At 37.7% G+C, this 21943-nt stretch overlaps 1 protein-coding gene across 2 annotated transcripts; it reads left to right on the top strand.

Annotated features, from left to right (window-relative positions):
- Window positions 1-353: 353 nt before the first annotated feature.
- On the top strand, window positions 354-21051 carry LOC104599076 (ubiquinone biosynthesis COQ9-like protein). Of its 2 annotated transcripts, none has more exons than XM_010261442.3 (7): window positions 354-496; window positions 8469-8858; window positions 9074-9181; window positions 19615-19773; window positions 19873-20044; window positions 20290-20363; window positions 20482-21051. In XM_010261442.3, exons 2-7 carry the CDS (start codon window positions 8514-8516, stop codon window positions 20560-20562), a joined length of 939 nt encoding a protein of 312 aa, XP_010259744.2. In that variant the 5' UTR covers window positions 354-496; window positions 8469-8513; the 3' UTR covers window positions 20563-21051. The 2 variants fall into 2 exon arrangements, with proteins under 2 accessions (XP_010259744.2, XP_010259743.2); XM_010261441.3 differs by having other exon boundaries at window positions 361-496; window positions 8379-8858.
- Window positions 21052-21943: the final 892 nt, after the last annotated feature.

Genomic DNA, 21943 nt, shown 5'->3' with positions numbered 1-21943 from the left:
TGATGCGATCTACTTCTACCGGACTACCCCGTCCTGATACATATCATATCAGACCCTTCCCAATACACTCCAAGAGGTGTTTCGGGTCGGGTGGTTCAGGGGTAGACCAGCCCCTTTGAATCAGATTTGATAAAAATTAAAAAAATAAAAATAAAAAGAAATACCAATACAGGCCTACCGATATATAATCTTGTATCGATATTTTGAACCTTGATACACAATGGGCTATGTATAAACGTTCTAAGCCTGAACCCGAATAAGACCGGGCGTGGGCCTAAACTATAGCCATTATCATAGGTACGACCATGCCCGGTTCAGCACCACTACTATCAAGCAGGGACACGTGCTTGGTTACAAGAGCCCAGATAATCCGGACTCGAAGTATACCTCGTTCTCCCGAGCAACGTGGCTCGTCTTGATGTTCGTAGCCGCGTAGAAGCTCTCTGTCTCTCTGTCTCCGTCGGAGCTCCGAGCAAGTGATTGTGTTTCATTTCAGGTATGATCTCTCTCTCTCTCTCTCTCTCTCTCTCTGTGGCTCGCTCACTCTCTCAATCTTCATCTAATTCCTACCCTCTCCTCAATTCTAAGCTCAAACTAACAGGCATCAAATCTTGAATCCGGTGTTCATTTAAGTTAGGAACGATTCATTGCAAACTTCAATTTGAATTAATTAACGTTACGCATATATTTCGGATTAAATTTCAGGATTTTGGTAACAGAACAGTAGTGTAAATGGCTAAAGCTCTTGGAAAAAATTTTATCCTCCATGGAAGGAGGGAAAGGCTCCTTCCTACTGTTGATAACAAAGCCATGTTACCCATGTTTAAAAGAATCTTAAAGTGATAATATAGGTTACTTGGCCGTCTTTTCCACCGGCAGACGGCAAAGGCTGGGCAACAATGATCAAGATGTAAGCGTTTGGATTCAAAATTCTTGCCATGGGCCTCCTTTTTTTAAAAATGAAAAGTGGCCCTATGGCACAAAAATCGAATCAGCGTGCCCAAGCTGCCAATTCTCATTCTTCCTTGGACTCCCCCCCTCCCCTCTCTCTCTCTCTCTGTCTCTCTCTCTCTTAGTTATTCACAACTGTCTTAGCAATAGAGTGGAATCCGGTAAGAGCTTGCCCTCTGATTTTGCTCCTTGCTCCTCTCTCTTCCTTTTCTTTGCTTAGGGCAGTAAGAATAGGGATCATCATAGATTCAAATCGTCTGTGTTCCCGTGAAAACGGCTAATCCCTGCAATGATTTCACCCGCTTCTTATACATTCCTAAATTTTAACTAGCTTGTTGTTTCCTCAACCATCCTAATCACCAAAAGAGAGCAGACAGATTAGGACAAACTAGAAGTAGTACAAGAATCTCATAAAATATCATAGTTTTTGACTTTTTTTTTTCTTGTCAGAATCTCTTGTTTTTAACAAAATACAGAACCTCTACCATGTTCCCCATTCTACACAAAACCCAAGAGTCAATTTATTCGGTTCTATGTTGAGGGATCCTGATGTGCTTGCTTCCTTATTTGATCATCTTATGCTGTGAAAGAAGTTAGAAGATTACATGCAATCATTATAAAATGTTTAAGAACTCCTGTGATGTTTGTAGATAATAATTTGATTTCTAGTTATCTGAGAGTTGGTAAATTATTGGAGGCTCGTAAGGTGTTAGATAGAATGATGGAAAGATGTATTGTTTCATTATTTATCAAAAAAAAAAGAAAAGATATGTTGTTTCATGGATGTCAATCTTGAATGGTTATTTGAGGGCAAGGTTGAATGAGTATGCTATACAACGTGTTGGTTGAAAGTGGCATACAAGCTAACACCATATTTACTTGGAATTACTCTTGTTAAAGTGCATCAATCTCAACACCCAAACCCCATAGACATGTGGACAAGAATTTATTGTTTGGGTCATTTCCAAAGTTTGTTCAGATGGTTAGATTTCAGCAAGTCCTAAAAAGCTATATGTATTTATTTTCTTTTGTTCCTTGTTATATTGTGTGAGTTGTTCTATTATAGTTTATGATGCAGACTTAGTTTGTAATTTGGTAATTTGTCTTTAAGAATTAAAGACAAGGAAAAAAATAGTTTTGAGGTCAGGTTGGGAGCACCCAAACTTGTCCCTTCTATTTGGGGCAAAAGTTCTGACGATTGCAAGCAGAGCCATCTGCTTATAGTGGTTTGCATGTGATCAATTCCAACTATGACTTTAGGTTGGGAGCACCCAAACTTCTAGTTGCGAGCAGGGCCATCTGGTTAGCAAGCACAGAGTAATACTTTGTTTCTGGTTTGCAACATATAATTCTCCTAATGCTTTGAGTATAGGTTCTTAAATTTGATTCATAATCTTATTGGCACCACACTTCCAATGTCTTCTGCATTTTGCTTGGTTCTTAACTTAGGTCACTTTTTTTGGGATAACCTAAACACTTGTTTATGCATATAGATTAGTCAAGGTGAGTTTGAGATTGTCATGTTAAAGTGGCAGGAATTGCATATTTGTATCCAAGCCACTTTGGCATGATAGGTGGTTTCATGTTGTTGAAGAAACATATTTGCGTACATTGATCTATCATTAAGGACATGGCATGTTGCTAAGGTAACTTTTTGCTGATTAGCAACTCTTGCTCATATAGGAAGTTTTGGAAAAAGAACTGTCAAAATCTCAAAGGCATCCAGAGCATAAAGCATTTCTCAACACATTATGATAGCACTGACCTGTATTAATTTTACTATTTGGATAGATTTGTCTAGCTTACATTTTGGTTCTTAATCTTAGGCCTAAAGACAACAAATAGTTCTATCTTTTGATTTTTGTCATGCCTTATAATTGCATTGATTTACTTATGGCTGATGAGTGATTAGTTGTTGTACTAGGAGTTGGATCCTTATTTATTTTTTGTTATATAATTCTAAATTTTGAGTTCCAATTAGTAGAAGTTCATGATTTGTTTTAAAATTGGCCTAGTTAAATTAACCAATATATTATAGTGGTAGAATTGGAATTTTTTCTTTTTCCTTTCATTTTTTGCAATGGAATGATAAAGCATATAAATGAGGTTTTATGTGCAGGACCCACATGGTAAGTAATTATTAATGTGGGCCCAGGCAGCCCAGGCCAGGCTGAAAACAAAACCTAGGCCCAATCTGGGCTACAAATAATCACACCTAAATATAGCACAAAATGTTAATTCAAAAGGAATGAGATTGGAAATTGTAACCATACAAATCTAAATTCATTCTCATTCTTGCCTAAAAAAGAATTCTTTTTTTTTTTTTTGGAAAAAAGTATTTGGTTCTGATGTGGACAGAAAGACAAATGACAAATTACATGCAGTACCTCAAGTATACAACAATAATCACAAGAAATACCAAGCTGAAAACAACAAAATAAATTGGATTTTTAGGGATTTCAGACCTGAACCTGAAGTAAAACTCCTCCTGGAACAGTTTCACTACAGTAACAATGGCAGCAAGCTGGCCTCCTGCACGGACACACAGCGATGGAGGGACTGGAAGGTGCCAAAATGGGTCGACTCCTCAAAACCCAAGCTCCCAATACTTGAAAACCTTAGCTGGGGGGCTGAGCTACAGCTCAAACAAGAGAGGAAGAACCAAAAAAGACCCTTATAGAAACAGCCCCCTTCTCTTTTATAAGACCCACTGGCTTGCTGGAAAAGCTGGTTAAGATATTTACACATAAGCCCCTAGGATGTTTCCCTCTCACAAGCAACTCCTTAAGAACAAAACTAACTTCAAATGAGCCCTCAAAAAATAACTTTTGTTACAAAATGACCCAAGAGACCAAAGCCCAACAGAAATGCACCCAACTGCCCCTGACCAAAAACCTGACTTATAAAATGACGAAAATACCCCTGGTCCCAAACTGTCAACAAAGCTACCCAAAGACAACAATTTGGGATCCCACTACAAAAAAAGCATGCAAAACAGAATTCATTCACACTTTTTTTTTGCCTCATCAGGTTCACAGCAATATTTTCTCATTATGCTCATTTTTTCCAATTCTTGCCCATCATAGAATTTCATTCTAGGTAAAGATGAGATAAAGTGAGAATTGAACCAAACATGACCCAAGTGAACTCCTTTTGGCAGTGTCTCTCTCTGGCAGCATTCTTGTAAGCAATCAGCTCAAGCTATTCTTGGGATTGAATTAATCATGATCTTGTGTAATTGCTTTTCTTATCAAATGCGTTTGCTCTTATGATCATTCAAGTCACTATGGACATTGATGGGTAGCATGAATTCAATTGACCCACTAGAAGTTTATGTTGTTTCTTTTATTCTTAAGATGATTTCTGCAGCAACTTGTCAAACTAATGTGAAGGTTATTACTCAATGCTGGTCCTGGCTATTCGGGATCTTGGGAGGGGTGGACTTATACGAACTTAAGTTCCGACACTTTCTGCATGAAGCGGCCACCCTCAGACTTGAATCTGTTTTCTCAAGTTTGTCAAGTTATAATGTTTTCTCAAGTTATAATGTCCTGGATATTCGGGATCTTGGGAAGGGTGGACTTATACGGACTTAAGTTCCGACACTTGAATCTGCGTGAAATGGCCACACTTTCTGCATGTACTTAAAGACTTCTCAGCTGAAGATATTTATAGGAATTAGGGTGTTGTGGCAAGTTTAAGCGCCCTTAAACCTGTGTTATAGGAATTTTGGTCCCCACCAACTCAAAACAGAATAAAGCTGATGGTAGTTCTTTAGGCAACCCAGGACCCTCTGGTATAAGGGTGTCTTCAGAGATGGAGAAGGCAGAATTTTAGCATTGTTCTCGGGCCCAATAGGTGTGGGCAATGTTTTCAACCCGTCGTTGAGCCGGCCAGTCGAACCATTCAAACCATCACCCGACCAGGATTCTGGGTCCAGTTCAGTCAAGACCTATCAGACGGTCAAAACCATTGAATTGGTCAAGAACAGTTTGACCTGTCCGGTTTGATCGTTGACCCATTTGACCCGGTAACCGGGTTGTGGGTTGCACACTCAATGCACATAAACTTTTGGAGGTCATAACTTTGCACTCTAGTGTCCAATTGGGGTGTTTTTTTATTTTGGATAACTTTTTGAGATCTATGTGTCCCAAATTGCCGTAGGCGCCTTGCCCCGCTATTTTCATGAAAAAAAACTCTTTTTGGCCTCAAATTGCAATTTTTAATATTTTTATAAATAAAAAATTAAAAACTGAATTAAAAAACATAAATTAAATACAAAATAATACATATAACCATCTAAAACATATTTATACATTATTTATTGCTAAATATATATATTTATACATATATATACACACACTTATATATATATGTATATAAATATATATACTTAATACATATATGCGCTGACATGGCACGGTCTGAACCGTTCGACCTGGCGGGTCGAACCGGTGACCCGCAACCTGGAGACAAAAACGGTTTGGCCTCTGGGTCGGTTTTTAAAACATTGGGTGTGGGTGACTCTTTGAGGGCGAAAATAATGACATTACTACAAGGTGTAACTGTGTAAGATACGCAAAGCAGCTAGGACTACAACAAGTAGAAGTAGAAGGGGATTCAAAGCTGGTAATAGGGTGGCTGCAATCAGGTTATTTGGGGGCATGGATACATAGGCAGTCGATGAGGGAAATTATCAGCCTAACAAGAGAGATTGGTGTCTACTTCAAGTGGATAAGAAGATCATCTAATGGTTTAGCAGATACATTAGCTAAACAGGGGGCTGTTAGGGGGAACATGTTCTGGGAAGTTGTGTGACTCAGTGATTGTACCTCAAACCCTACTCTAGGGTGACAGTTTTATTTTTAAGTTTTGTTTAATGAAGTTACTATTTTCAATAAAAAAAAGTTATAATGTTTTCGTTTTTGGGTTATTGTTCATACAGTTCTGCAGACCAATCATTTTTTCTTATTGGTAGTTCTGCATGGTAATCTGACCCACTAAGAAAGCAAAAAGAATATGTTCTTACTGTGGGTCATTCTTAGTTGGTAGTTATTCAGCTTCTTGATTTTGAGAGACATTTATGAATAATTACTAAAACATTCATTGTTATCTTTTTTTATATTCTCATACTTTTTGCATCTTCCTTATAGAATCCGCTCGTTGTATATCTCCAATATAACTATGCTAAACTTTGATCGGAATCTTTTTCATGCATCTTTGTGTCTTATTTGTGTGTTTTAAATATTTTGATTTCTTTGATAAATGAATTGGATTTTATTATCAAAGGATAAAAACTGATACAAGCATCCCAAGGGGGGAACGAGATGCAGCGTCACCCTTATACAATTAAAGCTGAAACTAAAAATTACAACACAGCCCAAGAAAGAGAATCCCTAGCAGCCCCTTGTTTGGCTAACAAATATGCCATTGCATTAGCAGACCTGTTCACCCATTGTATCTTGTTAGTCATATGCAAAGTCAGCCACTTAATTTTCTTTTGTGGATCCCTATACTCCCAAGTAACAGAATCCGACTTCGGCAACCACCCCACAACCACCTTAGAATCACCCTCTATGACTAAGTTGTTCATCCCAAGTTGAGGTGTAAATCGGACCATGTCGTTTGCGGTTCAACACAATTTTGAGCTGGCCCGGCACGACGGACTGCGGGCTGTGCCAGGCACAACATGGTTGTATGGGCCATGCCAGACGTAGGGTTTTAGGCCCACGGGCCGGCATAGCACAACACAATCGAGCGGCACAGTCCATATATATATATATAATATAATATGAATATATTATATATTATATACTATATGTAATATATAATATATATAATTTTATTTTCAATTTTATTATTGAATATATAAACAATTATATACATCAAAATTCATATAAAATAAAATTTTAAGATCTTTTTTAATTTTTTGTCTATTTTTTAATTTATGTTAAAATTTTCATTATTTTTTTTTTTAATTTTTAAAAACATGGCTTGGCCCAGCCTGACCCAAGGCTCAGCCCGTGGACCAGCCCAGCTTGCAGCACGTCATGGATCCACGCGGGCTTGGGCGGTTAGGCCATGGGCCGTGCCAGGCCAACCCCCCAAAGTATCCCAGGGGAGGGAAGCACGGCCCGCACTTTCCACAGGCCGCACACCTCTAATCCCAAGTTGATTTGCAATCTGAATGCCTTGTACAGCAGCAAGCAACTTAGCCCTAGTGGAGTCTTCTATACCCACAGGCCCCAAAAACAAAGATAAGACAGAGCCTTCCTCATTTCTCAAGACTCCACCTACTCCAGACAAGCCAGGATTATCCTGACTGCTCCCATCAAAATTCAGTTTTATAAACCCTTCCAAAGGTGGAGTCCAAGCTGTAATGGATCTGCTTCTTCCTGTAGAACTATTTGCCACTTCCAACCAGTTCTTCCAGAAGCCATCAAAAGTGAAAAACTGTAAGGAGTTCAGGGTTTTTGACCAATGTATTAGCCTTGTTAGGATGCTCTGTTTTAAATATTTTGATTACTTAGCATCTAATGCACTGGTGTCCTTGTTTCAATTTGTTCAAGTTCTCAAAGTAGGCATTTTGTTAATTGCATACCAGTTTTTTCTGTTTTTTTATGAGTTAATTGCAGATCAGTTTTGTTATCAATTACACCTATGTGTGTAGTTGGCATCTTCCCTTTATGGATCACACATCAGATACAACTTTGTTCCCTTCTGTTGTGGATCATTTGCATTCATTGCTCACCATCAGGATATTGATTATCCCCTGATTTCTATTTTGTCTAAATGTTTTGGTTTCTTGTTTTTTATGTGCTGAAAAATTATAGAAGATTGATATTTATAAGAAAGTAAAAAAAAGAAAAAGAAAAAAAAAGGAAAACTGAAGAAAAAGATTATAAAGATACAACCAACCCTAATACGATAGGATTGGGTAAATGCAGGTTTACCACTTAACCCAACCCACTAATATCTGTAATCGTTATAAATATGTGATCGTTTTACCTATGATCTCTTCAATCTGGTATAACTTGTGCAAGTTTTCCTCATCTTAGTTCTACCATGGTGCTTTTAAGCTACAAATGTGGGCTCCTTGTTGACATACCTGTGTGGTGAGGTTCTGCTTCTAGTTTGTTGGGAAAGTAACCAACTAGGTTTTTGAACTCACAACAAGAATTATATATGCTTTATAGTACACCTATTTGTGTATGTCTTTTCTGTTTAGTGTAGTATGCACTGTTAATTTTTCTTGTCCGCATTAAAGATAACATTAATCTGTAGCAGAATGGTTTTGATGTATGCCTTTTCTAACCTGTAGCAAAATTGTTTTGATGCATGCCTTCTATGTTTGTTGTTCTTATGTTTGGTCTATGTTTTTTTCCTATGTGCTGCTGCCTGATTAGTTTTTACTTAATTGTGTATAGATACATTTAACCTGTAGCAGAGCTGTTTTGATGTATGCCTTACCTGTTTACAAGGCTTTTGATCTTTTTCCCCCACTTTTCTGCAAGCAGAACCTCTTGCTCTGAATCTCACTGAATGCTCCTAGCATCTTTGAGATGTATCGCTCGGTGGTGAAGTGCCTTTTTGTGCTTCCATCCTATATCAATAATACAAATAGACATTTTGTTTTCTCTCCTATCATCACTAGCAACTATTCTCATTTCTCCACAGATTCCAATACTCAACCTTTATCTCCCCCAAATCCTAATAATTATCAACTACACCCTGAAATCAAGGCTTCATCATCATCATCATCATCATCATCATCATCATCATCATCAACAGCAGAAGGTGCGGCAAGTCCTCACTATGAGACCCACAGCTCAAAAGAAGAACAAAGGCAGAGAGTTGAATACCAAGATGAGCAGGCCTGTGTCCTTCGAGCTTCCCTTCATCATGTGGTTAGTGCATCCAATCTGGATTTCCCCCTTCCTGTTTTGTGGGACCTCTTCATTCTGATCATAGTATTAGAGCATTACTCTGCTTTGTCAATCTGTTTTCTCCTTTTGTTTTAAAAAATGTCAAATTTAGGCAAAAATTAGGAGAAAATATACTGAATTATTTTGGCAAGTTTTATTTGACTATCCAGTTTTGAATTGTCATTGTGGCTTTGCAGGTTAGGTTGGGATGGACTGAAGCAGCCATGATTAAAGGGGCAAGGGATGTTAGGGTGTCTCCTTCTATTATTGGATCTTTCCCCAGAAAAGAAGCTGCACTTGTAGAGGTGTAAACTTGTTTTGTTTTTAAACTTTTATGTTAGTCCCCACTTCATTTTTAGCTAATAAATGTGTACACGTGTGAATTCTTTTGTTGGTGCTACCCCTAATCTTTTAAAATGGTGAAAGAACTGTAGTTTCTCGAAATAAAAGAGAGTTGAAGAGGTGAAGATAGTTGAAGCAGAGAATGCAGAAAAAATAAAAGAAAAAAAAACTGTGGAATTGTAAGAGAGAATGATGTAAACTTGTTTCATTTTTAAACTCTGATGTTAGTCCCTGCTTCATTTTTAGCCAATAAATTTGTACATATGTAAAATCTTTTGTTGGTGCTGCCCCTAATCTTTTAAAATAGTGAAAGAACTGTAGGTGCTGGAAATAAAAGAAAGTTCAAGAGAAGATAGTTGAAGGAGAAAATACAGAAAAATAAGAGAAAAAACTGTATTATTGTAAGAGAGAATGATGGTAGAAGAGAATTGGAGAGAACTCCAAATAATGGAGCCATTGTGTCTCCCAGTCCTATTTATAGTAGTTTGTGGAAATAAAAGAAGAGAAAAATAAGCAAGCCCACTGTCTAATAGGAACAATAAGAAAAGAAAAACACAGTTACAATCCATTTTTCAACACTCCACCTCAAGTTGAAAATAGAGTCCTGGGCATTTCTCGTTTGTGGCACCACCTTCTTGCGCATTTGTCTTTTGTGTCTTTAAGAGTCTTGTTTCCTGAGTTGTTCAAGTCTGTTTTGGTATCCTGTTTGCAATTTCAAATGTGTCAATTGAGTATATGAACTTTTCCTCCAAGTAATAAAAGATCCGAATGTCCTCTCCATGTTGCGCATTCAATGTATGGAGCCTTACTTCTTTTACTGATGAGGGTGGTTACAAATATTTTATTAGCTTTATTGATGATTACTCAAGGTGAACATGGATATATCCTCTCCACTCTAGGGTGGAAGTTCCCAAGGATTCAAGACTTCCATCATATGGTCTCTACTTAGTTTTATATTAAGATACAAATGTTTCAGTATGACAACACAAAGAATAGGAGCTGTTGGGATTGGTCAAAGTCTGAAGCCTTTTAGTGAAATCTTTTTATTCTGGTTTAGAGTCTGCATCCCTAGGCTCTTTCCCCATTCAATTAGTGTGGAGTGGTTTGGCCCCCTCTAAAGTGAAGTTTTTTGTTTGGGTGGCTGCTGAAGAAAAGTGCTTGATGAAGGTGATGTTGATTAGAAAAGGTTTAGTTCTGTCAGATGTAACCTGCATTTTATGTGGTAAGGGGAAACAGACCTCCAATCACCCATTTCTCCACTGCGAGTTTTCTTCAAAAATCTGAGCACACTTTCTCAAAGCTATTCAGTGTTCTACTTGATTACCTAATTCTGTAAAGGCCCTTCTGGAAAGTTGGAAAGTCAGGGGTAAGAGCAGAAAAAGTAGGATCTTGTGGACAGCAATTCCTCTGGCAGTTCTGTGGTCAATATGGAGGGAAAGAAATAGGAAGATTTTTTATCAAAAGCAACTTCAGGTTGAAAGGGTGATAAACTTAATTGTAGATGACCTCAGAGGGTAGCTGAGTACCAATTTGCTCTTCAAGGGGGATGCTCTGGCCTCTTGTGTGGCTGTAAATTTTTTTGAGTTTTCTTAAAGTAGTGCTCAGTTGTACGTAAGCTTGTACAGTTAGCAGCTATGCATATTTTCTCCTTTTGATTAATACAAATTTTACTTTACCTTTTCAAAAAAAAAAAAAAAGGAATACCTTAAATGTGTTTCGAAGGAGATTTTTGTTGCTTGTGGTTCTATCCACCAGAACTCTTCTCTTAAAACACCATAAAAAATGGTGTTACTAAAAAAGAAGAGCCGACATTTACATGAAGTTGCTTGTGGTTTATTGCAATGTGTTGACTGTAACATACTTGATAAATAGATGCCTTCTTTATCTTGCATTATCAAACCCCATATCATTTGTTATTTCCTCAATATCCTCTATTGCCCATTCCTCTTCATATTTTTGGTTGTTGTTGTTTTGTCCACAATTTATCTCCCTCATGTGGTAAGCTAGACTCTAATTCTATCCCATTTGTCTTCCTTGGTTATCCTTCCTCTCAAAAAGGTTATAAGTGTTTTGATCCTTTGTCCTCAAAGTTTTTTCTCTTTGAGTGTGCCATTTTTGAGAGTCAACCTTTCTTCCCTCCCTCTCCTTAGGGGAAGGACTCTGTCTAGATGAGAGGCAAGTTTGTCTTCCTATGTCTATACTAGTCTCATTTCATCTTTTGTAGATTCCATACCTCCTTGTGTTTGTTCTCGTCACCATAAGGATCACCACATATCACAAGATGTAGAGAGATCAAAAACCATGCAACAAACACCAATTGGCTTGCAGAAGGCAAACTTGAAGGGTATTACACGTCTGCAAAACAAGGTAAGCTTGTTCCTACTGATAATCTTGATTTCCCATTTCTATTCTTAAAGATGTCCCTTTCATGCAAGGTTCTAAATATCGGTCTGTGTCGGTACATTTTTTTTTTACGTTTTATTTATTTTTTTCGAAACTGGTTCAGAGGGGTCAGTTTAAGGCCTGGCTACCCTCTGAACCGGTGATTGACCCAATAGAACCCCTAGAGGGGCGTATCAGTAAGCCATTGGCACAATACGTACCCAAGGTTCTAAATATTGACACATTTTTTTCCCGAAACCGGTTCAAAGGGATTGGTTTGAGGCCCGACTACCCTCTGAACCGGTGGCTGACCTGATACAACCCTTGGAGGGGCGTATCGGTAAGCCATCAGCACGACACGGGCCGATACGTATTGATACTTTGAATGGTTGAACCTTGCTTTCATGCACTACCAAACATCTTATTACCCATTTCACCTTTTGCAATAATTTATCATCTTCCTTACATGATTTCTTTTTGCTATTTCTAATGTGTCTATCCCTAAGAATGTTACAGAAGCCTTGGCTTTACCTAAATGGATAGATGCTATGAAGGAGAAGATTGGTGCATTTCATAAGGACAACACATGAGAATTAGTTGATCTTCTTGAAGGGAAAGAACTTGTACAATGTAAATGGTTATCCTTGATGAAACATTGGGTAGATGTTTTGGTAGAAAAGCAAGATTGGTCGCAATAGTGTTGTCACAAGTGTCATCTTCCTCATCAACATCATCCATGCCTTGTCCCAACTATATGGGGTTGGCTACATGAATCCTGTTTCACCAATCTGTTCTATAAAGCCTTGCAAAGAAAGACAAATCAGGATCCATATCATGTGAATTTGGCAAAAGTTTTACTGTTTGTTGCCAACCTGACTCACCCTCCTCCTTTATCTGGGCTTGGGACTGGCAGTATAAGACAAGCTCACACTGGCGAAAGGGGTTCTCACAAGTGTATGGGGTTGATTATGCAGAGACCTTTGCCCCAATTGCTAAAATAAACCCTCTACAAGTTTTTTTGTCTTAAACTACTAACATAGATTGGAGCCTTCATCAACTCATGTTAAGAATACCTTCCTTACTGGGAATTTGGAGGAGGTGTATATGGTCCAACCCTCAAGCTTCTAGGTTGTCCTGTAAATGGGATTCAAACTGTGTTAAAATCTCGCAATCACAAGATTGGTGTTTTTATTGGTCGATCCTTAATGCCTTCAAATGCCTTAGCAGCCTTGGTCCATTGAAAAGTCCCCTTTTTTAGGCATTATGTGATGGGAGTCATGATAGTGCTTAAATTTCTAATAAACCTCTTGTAGAATGTGGCCAATCCATAAAAGCTACAAACTTCAGATATGCTAGCAAGCATAGGCCAGTTTAGGATGGCTTTCACCTTTTTGGGGTTAACTTATAGTCCTTGTCCAGAGACAACAAGTCCTAAAAATACAACTTGTACAGCCATAAAAGTGCATTTATTGGGATTGGTATATAGCTTTTTTTGCTCGTAAAACTCGCAACACTTGTCTAAGGTGATTTTGGTGTTCTTCCTTGTCATGGCTATATACCAAGATATCATCAAAATAAACAATTACAAACTTGCCAAGAAAGGATTGGAGTACCTGAGTCATCACCCTCATAAAAGTGCTCAGAGTCTTGGTTAGTCCGAAAGGCATTACTAACCATTTGTACAACCCATCCTTTGTTTTGAAGGTGGTCTTCCACTTATTTCCCGTTAAACTCGAATTTGGTAGTACCTGCTTCAGAGATCAACCTTAGAAAATACAGTAGTTCCAGTCATCATGTCAACCATATCATCAAGTCTTGTTATAGGAAACCGATGTTTAATAGTTATTTTATTGATTTCCCAACTATCAATGCACATCAACTACCTTCCTTCTTAGGTGTAAGAAGAGCTGGTATGACACAAGGACTAAGGCTTTCTTAAACAAATTCTTTGTTGAGCAATCCATCATCCTCTACTTGCTTCTTGAGTTCTTCATGCTCAGCTGGATTCATTCTATAGGTAGGTATTGGGCAAAATAGATCCAGGAAGAAGATCAATAACATGTTGGATTTCCCTCAAGGGTGGGAACTCATTAAGAAGCTCTTTTAGAATCAAGTCTGAAATGTCATTCAAAAGATCCTTCACTTTAAGTCAATACTTCAAAGGGCTGGCTAGAATCTTCAACAGGCACTTCTCAAGTCACAAGGGCATAAACAATCCTTTATTTGTTTCTTTCAAGTGAAAACCTCCTCATAGACAGCATGGTAAAGTCTTGTCTTTTCATAAGAGGCTCTTCATCATTCATGGGCAACAACTTGGTTTTATGCCCTTATAAAATAATGAATAGGTGTCGGCTTCCCCATCATGTAATACCTTTCTATAATAGATTCGTGATCTTCCTAATAAGATGTGAGCAACTCAAATAGGAATTTTTTCATACCACACTGAATCAACATAACAATTGCCTATAGAGTAACTAACCAGTGTCCAGTTATTGGAATTGTCATGTCATTGACCCATTCAACTTTGTATGGTTATGGGTACTTCTTAGTTGTTAACTACAATTTGTCAACAAGTTCTTGTGAGACCACGTTCGTGCTGCTACCACCATCAGTGATATGTTATACGTACTGATTTCCACATTTCACATTAGTTTGTGAAAGATGTTGGTGTGAAGCCAATCTTCTTTAACAGCTTCCTTTGGAGCAGTCAAAATTCGACATACCACCATAGTAATGTTTGGAGCTCAATCAATCTTATCTTCATCATTAACCTTCTCTTCTACTTGCTCATCTTTTTCTTGTTGTTCTTCCTCTTCTTCACAAAGATTAAGATTTTTAGTAGAACACATGGAAACAAAGTGACCCTTAACCTCTACACCTGTAGCATTCAATGTCACGTTTTGATGTCCTAGCTGAAGCTTTACCATTGTCGTTTCCAGCTGATTGATGTGGCTTGCTTATGGCTGTTTAGTGGTATTGCTTGCTGTTGGGGTGTGGTTGACTAGTGTCTTCCATCTTCAAATTAGTAAAACGATCACTTACATTCTCTATTTATTGCATTAGTTGCAGCAATAAATCATCACATTGTCAATCAGTCAGCCTTCTACAATATTGTGTACCATTTCTAATTGCCATTTTTTTATGTCATTTCTGATTTTTTTTTTTTATCAATAACTGCAAAGGTGTATTAATCATTAGTTAAGAAGTGTACATAATATAGAAATACAACAATGCCAAGTAAGACAGTGAGAGATAAAATCTCTTATCTTTCCTCACACCAATACCCTCACTTTCAACTGTGCCCAGAATAAGGCCTCTCTCCCCACCCCTTGTTTGGTCAATGCATCAGCTAAGGAGTTAGCAAGACACGTAATCCAATTAAAAGATACTTCCATGTCTCTCGTCAGCCATCTAATTTTCTTCTCTTCATTGCTGTAATTCCATAGCTTCAATTCCTCACTTTGTATCCAACTCACAACCAATGGCAACTTGAGAATAAGTCATTTCTAATTGCCATTGGCAAGAAACAACCTAGAGCTCTGATATCAATTTAATACAGCATGGCCCAAAAACCCAGATATGCAACTTGAGAATGATAGATATGTGACAGGATGCCGAGAAAGATAGTAGAGAGATGAACCACACAGCCTTGAATTACAATCTTTGGAGTCACCTTAGAACCCTAATTCCAGATTAGAGTTACACCAATCAGTTAGAGGAGTCACACCTCTAAGAAAATTATGGAGCCACACCACCAAGGCACAAATGCTCAAGAAAAATACTCAATTCATTCACTGCCGAAAACAGACCAGTACATTCCTTTATATAAGCAAGCTTTCTTGCAAAGGAGGAAACTAGCATTAAATCTTAATTACTACACTCTAATTAATTCTCTAAAAAATTACAACCAAGGTTAAAATTTTCAACATGGTATGCCCTGTATCAAGAATATTGTATCATATCAGCACGAAAGGCCTTCGATATGCAAAATAAAGGCCTTTGGGGATTTTTAACTATTTCACGGGGTAGGCAGGCCTAAGACCAACCTCCTGAGTCATTTTTGAAAAAACAAAAACAAAAACTATTGATACTTTGAACCTTGGTTACAACTTTAACCCTCCATACATTTCTTAGTGACTAAAACTTCAAGATGATTATTGACTAGGGGTGTCCATGAAAAACTGAAAAACGAACCAAACCGCAAAATGTGGTTAACCGAACCGACAAGTATATATATTTATATGCATATTTTATCTATATGTTTAATATAATTCACATATTTTCTATATATTATATATTTATAATATATTATATATCATTTGTTATTTATAATATAATATTATACATATATTTATATAATATATATTATAAACAAGGTTCAAAGTATCGGCCGGTACATTCGTTCCAGGACCCCTTCGATATGCCCCTACAATGGGTGTATCGGGGGTCTAACCGGTTCAGGGGGTGGAGGAGCCCTAAACCGGCCCCCCTGAACCGGTTGCAAAAAAAATAAAAAACAAAACACAACAAAAAGCAGTATCGATTCGCCCGATACACCCCTACCGGTGTATCGATATTTTGAACCTTGATTATAAATATAAAAACCGGTCAAAAACCGAAACCTGCGGACCGGTTAACCGGTGGTACCGGTTCGGTTTCGGTTTGGAGAAATTGAAAAACCGATACCACTGGTTCGGTTTGCAAAAATTGCCCATGGTTTGGTTAACCAAACCGTGGACACCCCTATTATTGGCCTTCCATATGCCTTCTTTGATTCTAAGAAAACTTCAAGACCAAGTTCATTGAATTTGTATTAATTCCCAATTCATGCACCAATTAATGGGTTGATTGGTCATGGACTTGGATTTTGTGCACGGAATGTGGATATGGATAATGGGAATGGGAATGGGTAAAAGACATGGGTTTGGATATGGGTATGGATCTAATTATGATTTTGGTCTTGATGACGGGCTTGGGCTTTCATATGATTTGAGTTTCTTTTCTTCTTGCAGTTTTAAACTTCCAGGCCATCAAATGCTTCGGCATCACATAATGGTCCTAAAATAATATTTGCTCTTTTAGGGTGAGGGCATTAGTTACTAGTTAGGCACCCCATATACTTATATCTTTGCCATCTCACATTTTCTTCTCTAAAGAACTTCATACTAAACCCAGGGAAAATCTGTCTGCCTAGCTTTAGAACAGAGATATACTGATTCAAGGAACTTGTGGATTATTGTATCAGTAGCAACTAATTACCCAAAAAAGGTATAAGCATCCAGTGATGGAAAAAAAGAATGTTAAAATGGTTTGAGATTCTTAAATGGGACCAGGAGTCAACACTCTCCCCAAGGGCTTTTGTATGTAGTTCCATTATCTGAAGTAAACTGAAGTTTGGCTGACTATCTTTGTTTATCATAGGCTCTACATTCTACCTGAAACAGTAAGCAACTAATGTAACTCTTTGTCCTCTTGGTTCTGTTATATACTATTAGTAGTTGAGGTTGATTCTAGCAGTTAAGAAACTGCCTATAAAGGAGAATTTGAGGTCTTTATGTTCCTCCTCCAAGAGGGTTTTGGTCAACTGAAGCAATTGCTACAATGGATGTACAGTATTTGTATTCAACAACAAAAGAATGATATCTGCAGAAGAGTAACAACTTTTAGAGCTACTAGGTTCATTTTGGCAGGTGAATGTCCCCCTCAGGTGAAGATTTAAAACCTTGGATTTCTTCAAGGCCTTTGATGTTGCTTTTGCTCCATATTCAGCTCTGTTTTCATAAGTAGTTTTTAAGGTTGATGTATTGCTTAACAACTCCAGCCTAGCAGAACTACCACTATGGAGGATAGAGGTGAGAGAGGGTTGTCATCGAAAATTATGGTATTCTCATTGAATTTGGAGCTGGTGGTCTAATTAATTTGTTGGTTTGTTCCTTCCATACCCTTGCAAATCTATGTTCCACTAAATCTAAAATCATTAGCATTAGTTTGTTGGCAATGTTTTAAAACGCAGAGGCATGATGTGAGGCATTCCACTTATCCACTACCTGGAGGTGTGAGGCATAAGCCTCCCAAGCACATACGCCTCCTTAAGAGGAGGGGGATGAGGAGGAAGAAGGGGAAGGGGGAGGATGAAGGAGGATCTCATATTTTTTTTTTAATGAAAAATTTCTTGTAATAAGAAGAATGAAGATGCATAACACTAGCTGAACCCCCAACACACACAGAAAACAAACAAGATGTATGAAGACTCTTTGATTCTTTTGCTGGTGGTAGTTGGAAAGAAGAGGGGAAAGGTATTGACGTATTGTGGAGATGCACAAGAGCTGCAGTTTACTAGACAATTTGGAGGAAAGAAATCAGAGGATATTTGCTGATAAGGAGAGGAACAGAGGGGCAATTATTGAGGTAATCACTACAAGGGTCATAAAATAGTTGAAATCTATGAAGTTATTTGAAGACATTTCTGCAACAGCTCTGCTGAACAATTGGAAGGAAGTGGCTTATTCAGCCCCTGGTAAGAATGTTCCTCATCCATTCTGATCTCTTCCGGATCATGGCTTCACAAAGTTGAATTTTGATGGCAGCAGTGAAGGCCCTTCAGGCATTAGACATCGGAGGCATTGTTGGGAATGAGGAGGGTGGGTTTAATGCTATGGTTTCAGGCCAAATTGAGGAAGGAGATTCTCTCCAAGCTGAAGTTATGGTTGTCTTGAAAGGTGTTAAGAGGGTTAAGGAACTTAACATAAGGAACTTGATTATTGAAAGAGACTCTAAGTTGGTAATAGAATGGTTGAAAAAGGAGTAGAGTAGCATGTGGAGTTACTTAAATGTAGGAGTGTTCACGGGTCAGTTCAGTTCGGTTAGAGGTTGTTTGGCCAACAGAGTTTACCTGGTCGGGTTGGGGAGTTGGTCACTCAAAACCAACTGATTATTAGTGAAAACTGGCCAACCCAGGTTGTATCGGTTTGGTCAGTTGGTTCAAAAGATTTAAACTTAAAAAATTAGGTTTAGATTTAAAAAATTGTAACAGTATTATTAAAAAAATAAAATTTACAATATAAAATATCTCAAACTAGGAAATATGGGAATTTCTATTAGAAATTTTAAATTTAAAAAATAAAATATTAATATATATATATATATATCTATGGTCAGGTTGAATCAATTTTGTTCAGTTTGCAAATGACCAAACCAAAACCAACCCGACCTCTCAGGTTAGCATAATGGCTGAACCGAAGCCAACTGAAATTATTAGAAAACCGATCAAGTTGGGTCAAGTTGGTCTGTTTGGCCAGTTTCATCAGTTTGATGAACAACCCTACTTGAATAAAACATTATTCTTAAGTAGTTTACTCGGGGTATGATAGTGAGATTGCAGTGGGTCAAGAGGTGTGCTAACTCTTTTGCATATGCACTGGCCAGACAAGGGTGGGCAGAAATCAAAAGTTTTGGGTTTATCTATAACTTTTTAGCTTCTTGGAGGAGTTAAGAGAGTTTATCTCCCTTCTCCCCCTGCCTTTGTACCTATCTCTCCTTTTTTCATTAATGAAATGTTCCTGTTACTGATAAAAGAAAAACAAATTGGGCTGCATTGTATTGGGGAAGGGGGGGTGAAGCCTCCCAGCCAAGGCCCAAGGGGGTCCCGGAGGCAGAGTCCCCTGCCCAAATTCTTCCCCCTTCTCCTCCCTTTCCTTTTCTTTTCTTTCATTTCTCTACACCTCTAGCATGCCTCATGCAAGAGGTGTATGAGGCATACACCTCAGAGGCATCAACACCACTGGTATATGCCTCAGGGCCTCTAGGCATATGCCTCCCATGCCTTTTAAAACACTCATTTGTGGAACCCAAAGATTTGATCATTGAGTAGTTGATTCATATTGGGTGTTTCTACCTCTGCCTTGCTGTTGAAGAAAATGTGCTCATTATAGTTAAGTTCTGCAGATCTAAGCTTGTTTTCTTTGCGTGAACAGTCAAGGTATCAAGTTTGAGAAATGTTTTCTTTTCTATGCAGTTTTTCATGGATGATTGCCTACAGAGATTGATTGACATAATTGACTCAGAAGAGTTAGGAAACTTGATACCCAGTGAGCGGATCTCAAAGCTTGTTCAAATTCGCCTAGAAATGCAGGCACCATACATATCAAAATGGCCTCAAGCACTAAGCATCCAGGTTTGATGCTACATATACTCACTTCCGCTTGGATTTTCAGGGATTGAGCCCAAAAACCTAATTCTCTTTTTTAATGACATTTTCTGCACTTGTAAAAAGTCCCAACCATTGAATATCACAACTAGCTTTAAGCAGCGGGCAATGCTGGTTGATGAAATCTGGCATGCTGTTGGAGACCAAGCATCTGATATTGATTGGTATCTGAAGCGCACAATCCTTGGAGGCATATATTCTGCATCTGAGGTTTACATGCTGACTGATAATTCACCAGGTTCATTCTTTTCTGAACTTCTTTGAGTTGAATTTATGTTAGGATGTTTGAACTCTGAAATTCTGCAGGTAATTATGAATGAAAAATAGTTGGTTTCGATGCCATAGTTTTCCTCCAACCATCCCCTTTGATTTCTTTTTTTTTCATTTCATTTGTCTTTACCCTTTTTTTTGGGGGGGGTGGGGGTGGGGAGTGGGTGTTAGACTGTATCCAAGCTGATTTATATTTGTACTGAAATTTTACAGATTTTCGTGATACATGGGCTTTTTTGGATCGCCGAGTGAAAGATGCTTTTGATCTTGGGAAAACTCTTCAAGAGGTAACCTCTCATAGTCTATCATGTGTTCCTTCCTACCTTACAAATGCTTTGGTTGTTATGTTTTAGGTTGGGCTTAATGTTGAGATCATTTTGCTGAAATGCTTTGGATATTTTGCAGGCGAAGTACTTGGCAGAAGCTGTTGGTGCAGGAATGGGGAATTCAGTGCAGGGATTCATGAGGAGAGTATTTCAGGGATGAACATTCAAAGGCAGATCCATTCAGATCTACTGTGTGGAACTTATGGATGACCCTTTCCTGTTTCGAAGTCCTGAAAATAAAGTCCCTACGTTCCATAACACATTTTCTTATTCCATGTTTCCATGAAGGTGAGACGGTGGAGTGGAATACACCCTTTATTACATTTAAATGCTTTTATGAGTTTTTCTCCCCATTGTAGGATTATTGGGTTGTGTGAACATAATAAGCAAGAAATAGAATCATGGTCTTGCCACATGATCTTGAATAGAAAGGATATTAAGACCATGTTAATTCTGGCCCTCAAAATTCAACCGTAGGAATCACTTGGACCTTTGCTCCGATCAGGAACATTTGGTTGGTCTATCCGTCTATATGAGAAGCAGCATTTGTATTGTATCGTTCGATTATCGTTGAGGCTGTGCTTTGATTACATTTTGTGACGTGGGCGACTCAATTTATTTAATAATATGAGAAGATTTTTTTTTTTTCCTTCACTTGGGCCAATTTTTGTTTGATCTTGATATAAAACCAGTCAAGCGGGGGACTCGTGCGATGGACGTGTTTTGTTAAAAGTAATTGTGACAAGCCTTGCAACATTACCAATTGGGTTAAGTGAGATAGAGTCCAATCCAAATATTATTTTATGATTCTGTATTGTTGGATAAATTAGTGTTAAATTTTTTTTTGTTAATTTAAAACTAAAAATCCTCATACGTTGTCAGTTCCATTGATAAATTTTATAGCAGTATTTAGTTTTATTAATTTTTTACTGACTTTTTTATTTTATATTATAATTATAATTTTTAATGTATTCTTTCAAATGGATTTTAAAGTCAATATTTTTAAATATATTCATTATTTTTTCTAATTGTAATTTTTAGTTTATTGTTATTAGATTTATTGGTTTTTATCATTATTTTTAAACGTAACTTTAATGGTTATTAAATTATAAAAATTAATTTCAAAACTAATAATTTTTTATCAATGTTTCTCTTTGTTTATTAATAAACTTGTATTTAGCATTCACCATGGGCCAAGATAGGTCAGCCTTAGGCTGGGGCGCTGGGCTTAGCACATGTGATTTGGTTATGACCCAAGCCTGGGCCTGACCCAAGTTCTGCCAAAAGTATAAGCTTGCTTCCAGCCCAACACGAGCCTGGCCTAGGCTTAGCAATTGTAATAAGGGTTATAGCCCAGGCCTGAATAGGGTGGGGCTTAAATCCGAGCCTATGAATTTTAAGCATAAAATAGTGAATATATTATATTTTATATTATATCATATAATATTATTTTATACATTTTGTAATATAAAATACTATATATTATAAAATATCACATAAATGCATATGGGCCATGCGGACCTCGGGTTAGGCCTGAAGTG

Source organism: Nelumbo nucifera, chromosome 2 (genome assembly GCF_055504915.1).
Source record: "Nelumbo nucifera cultivar China Antique chromosome 2, China Antique-T2T, whole genome shotgun sequence".
Lineage (NCBI taxonomy): Eukaryota > Viridiplantae > Streptophyta > Magnoliopsida > Proteales > Nelumbonaceae > Nelumbo > Nelumbo nucifera.
Note: the sequence above shows the minus strand (reverse complement) of the source record. Positions and strands in the feature narration are given on the sequence as shown.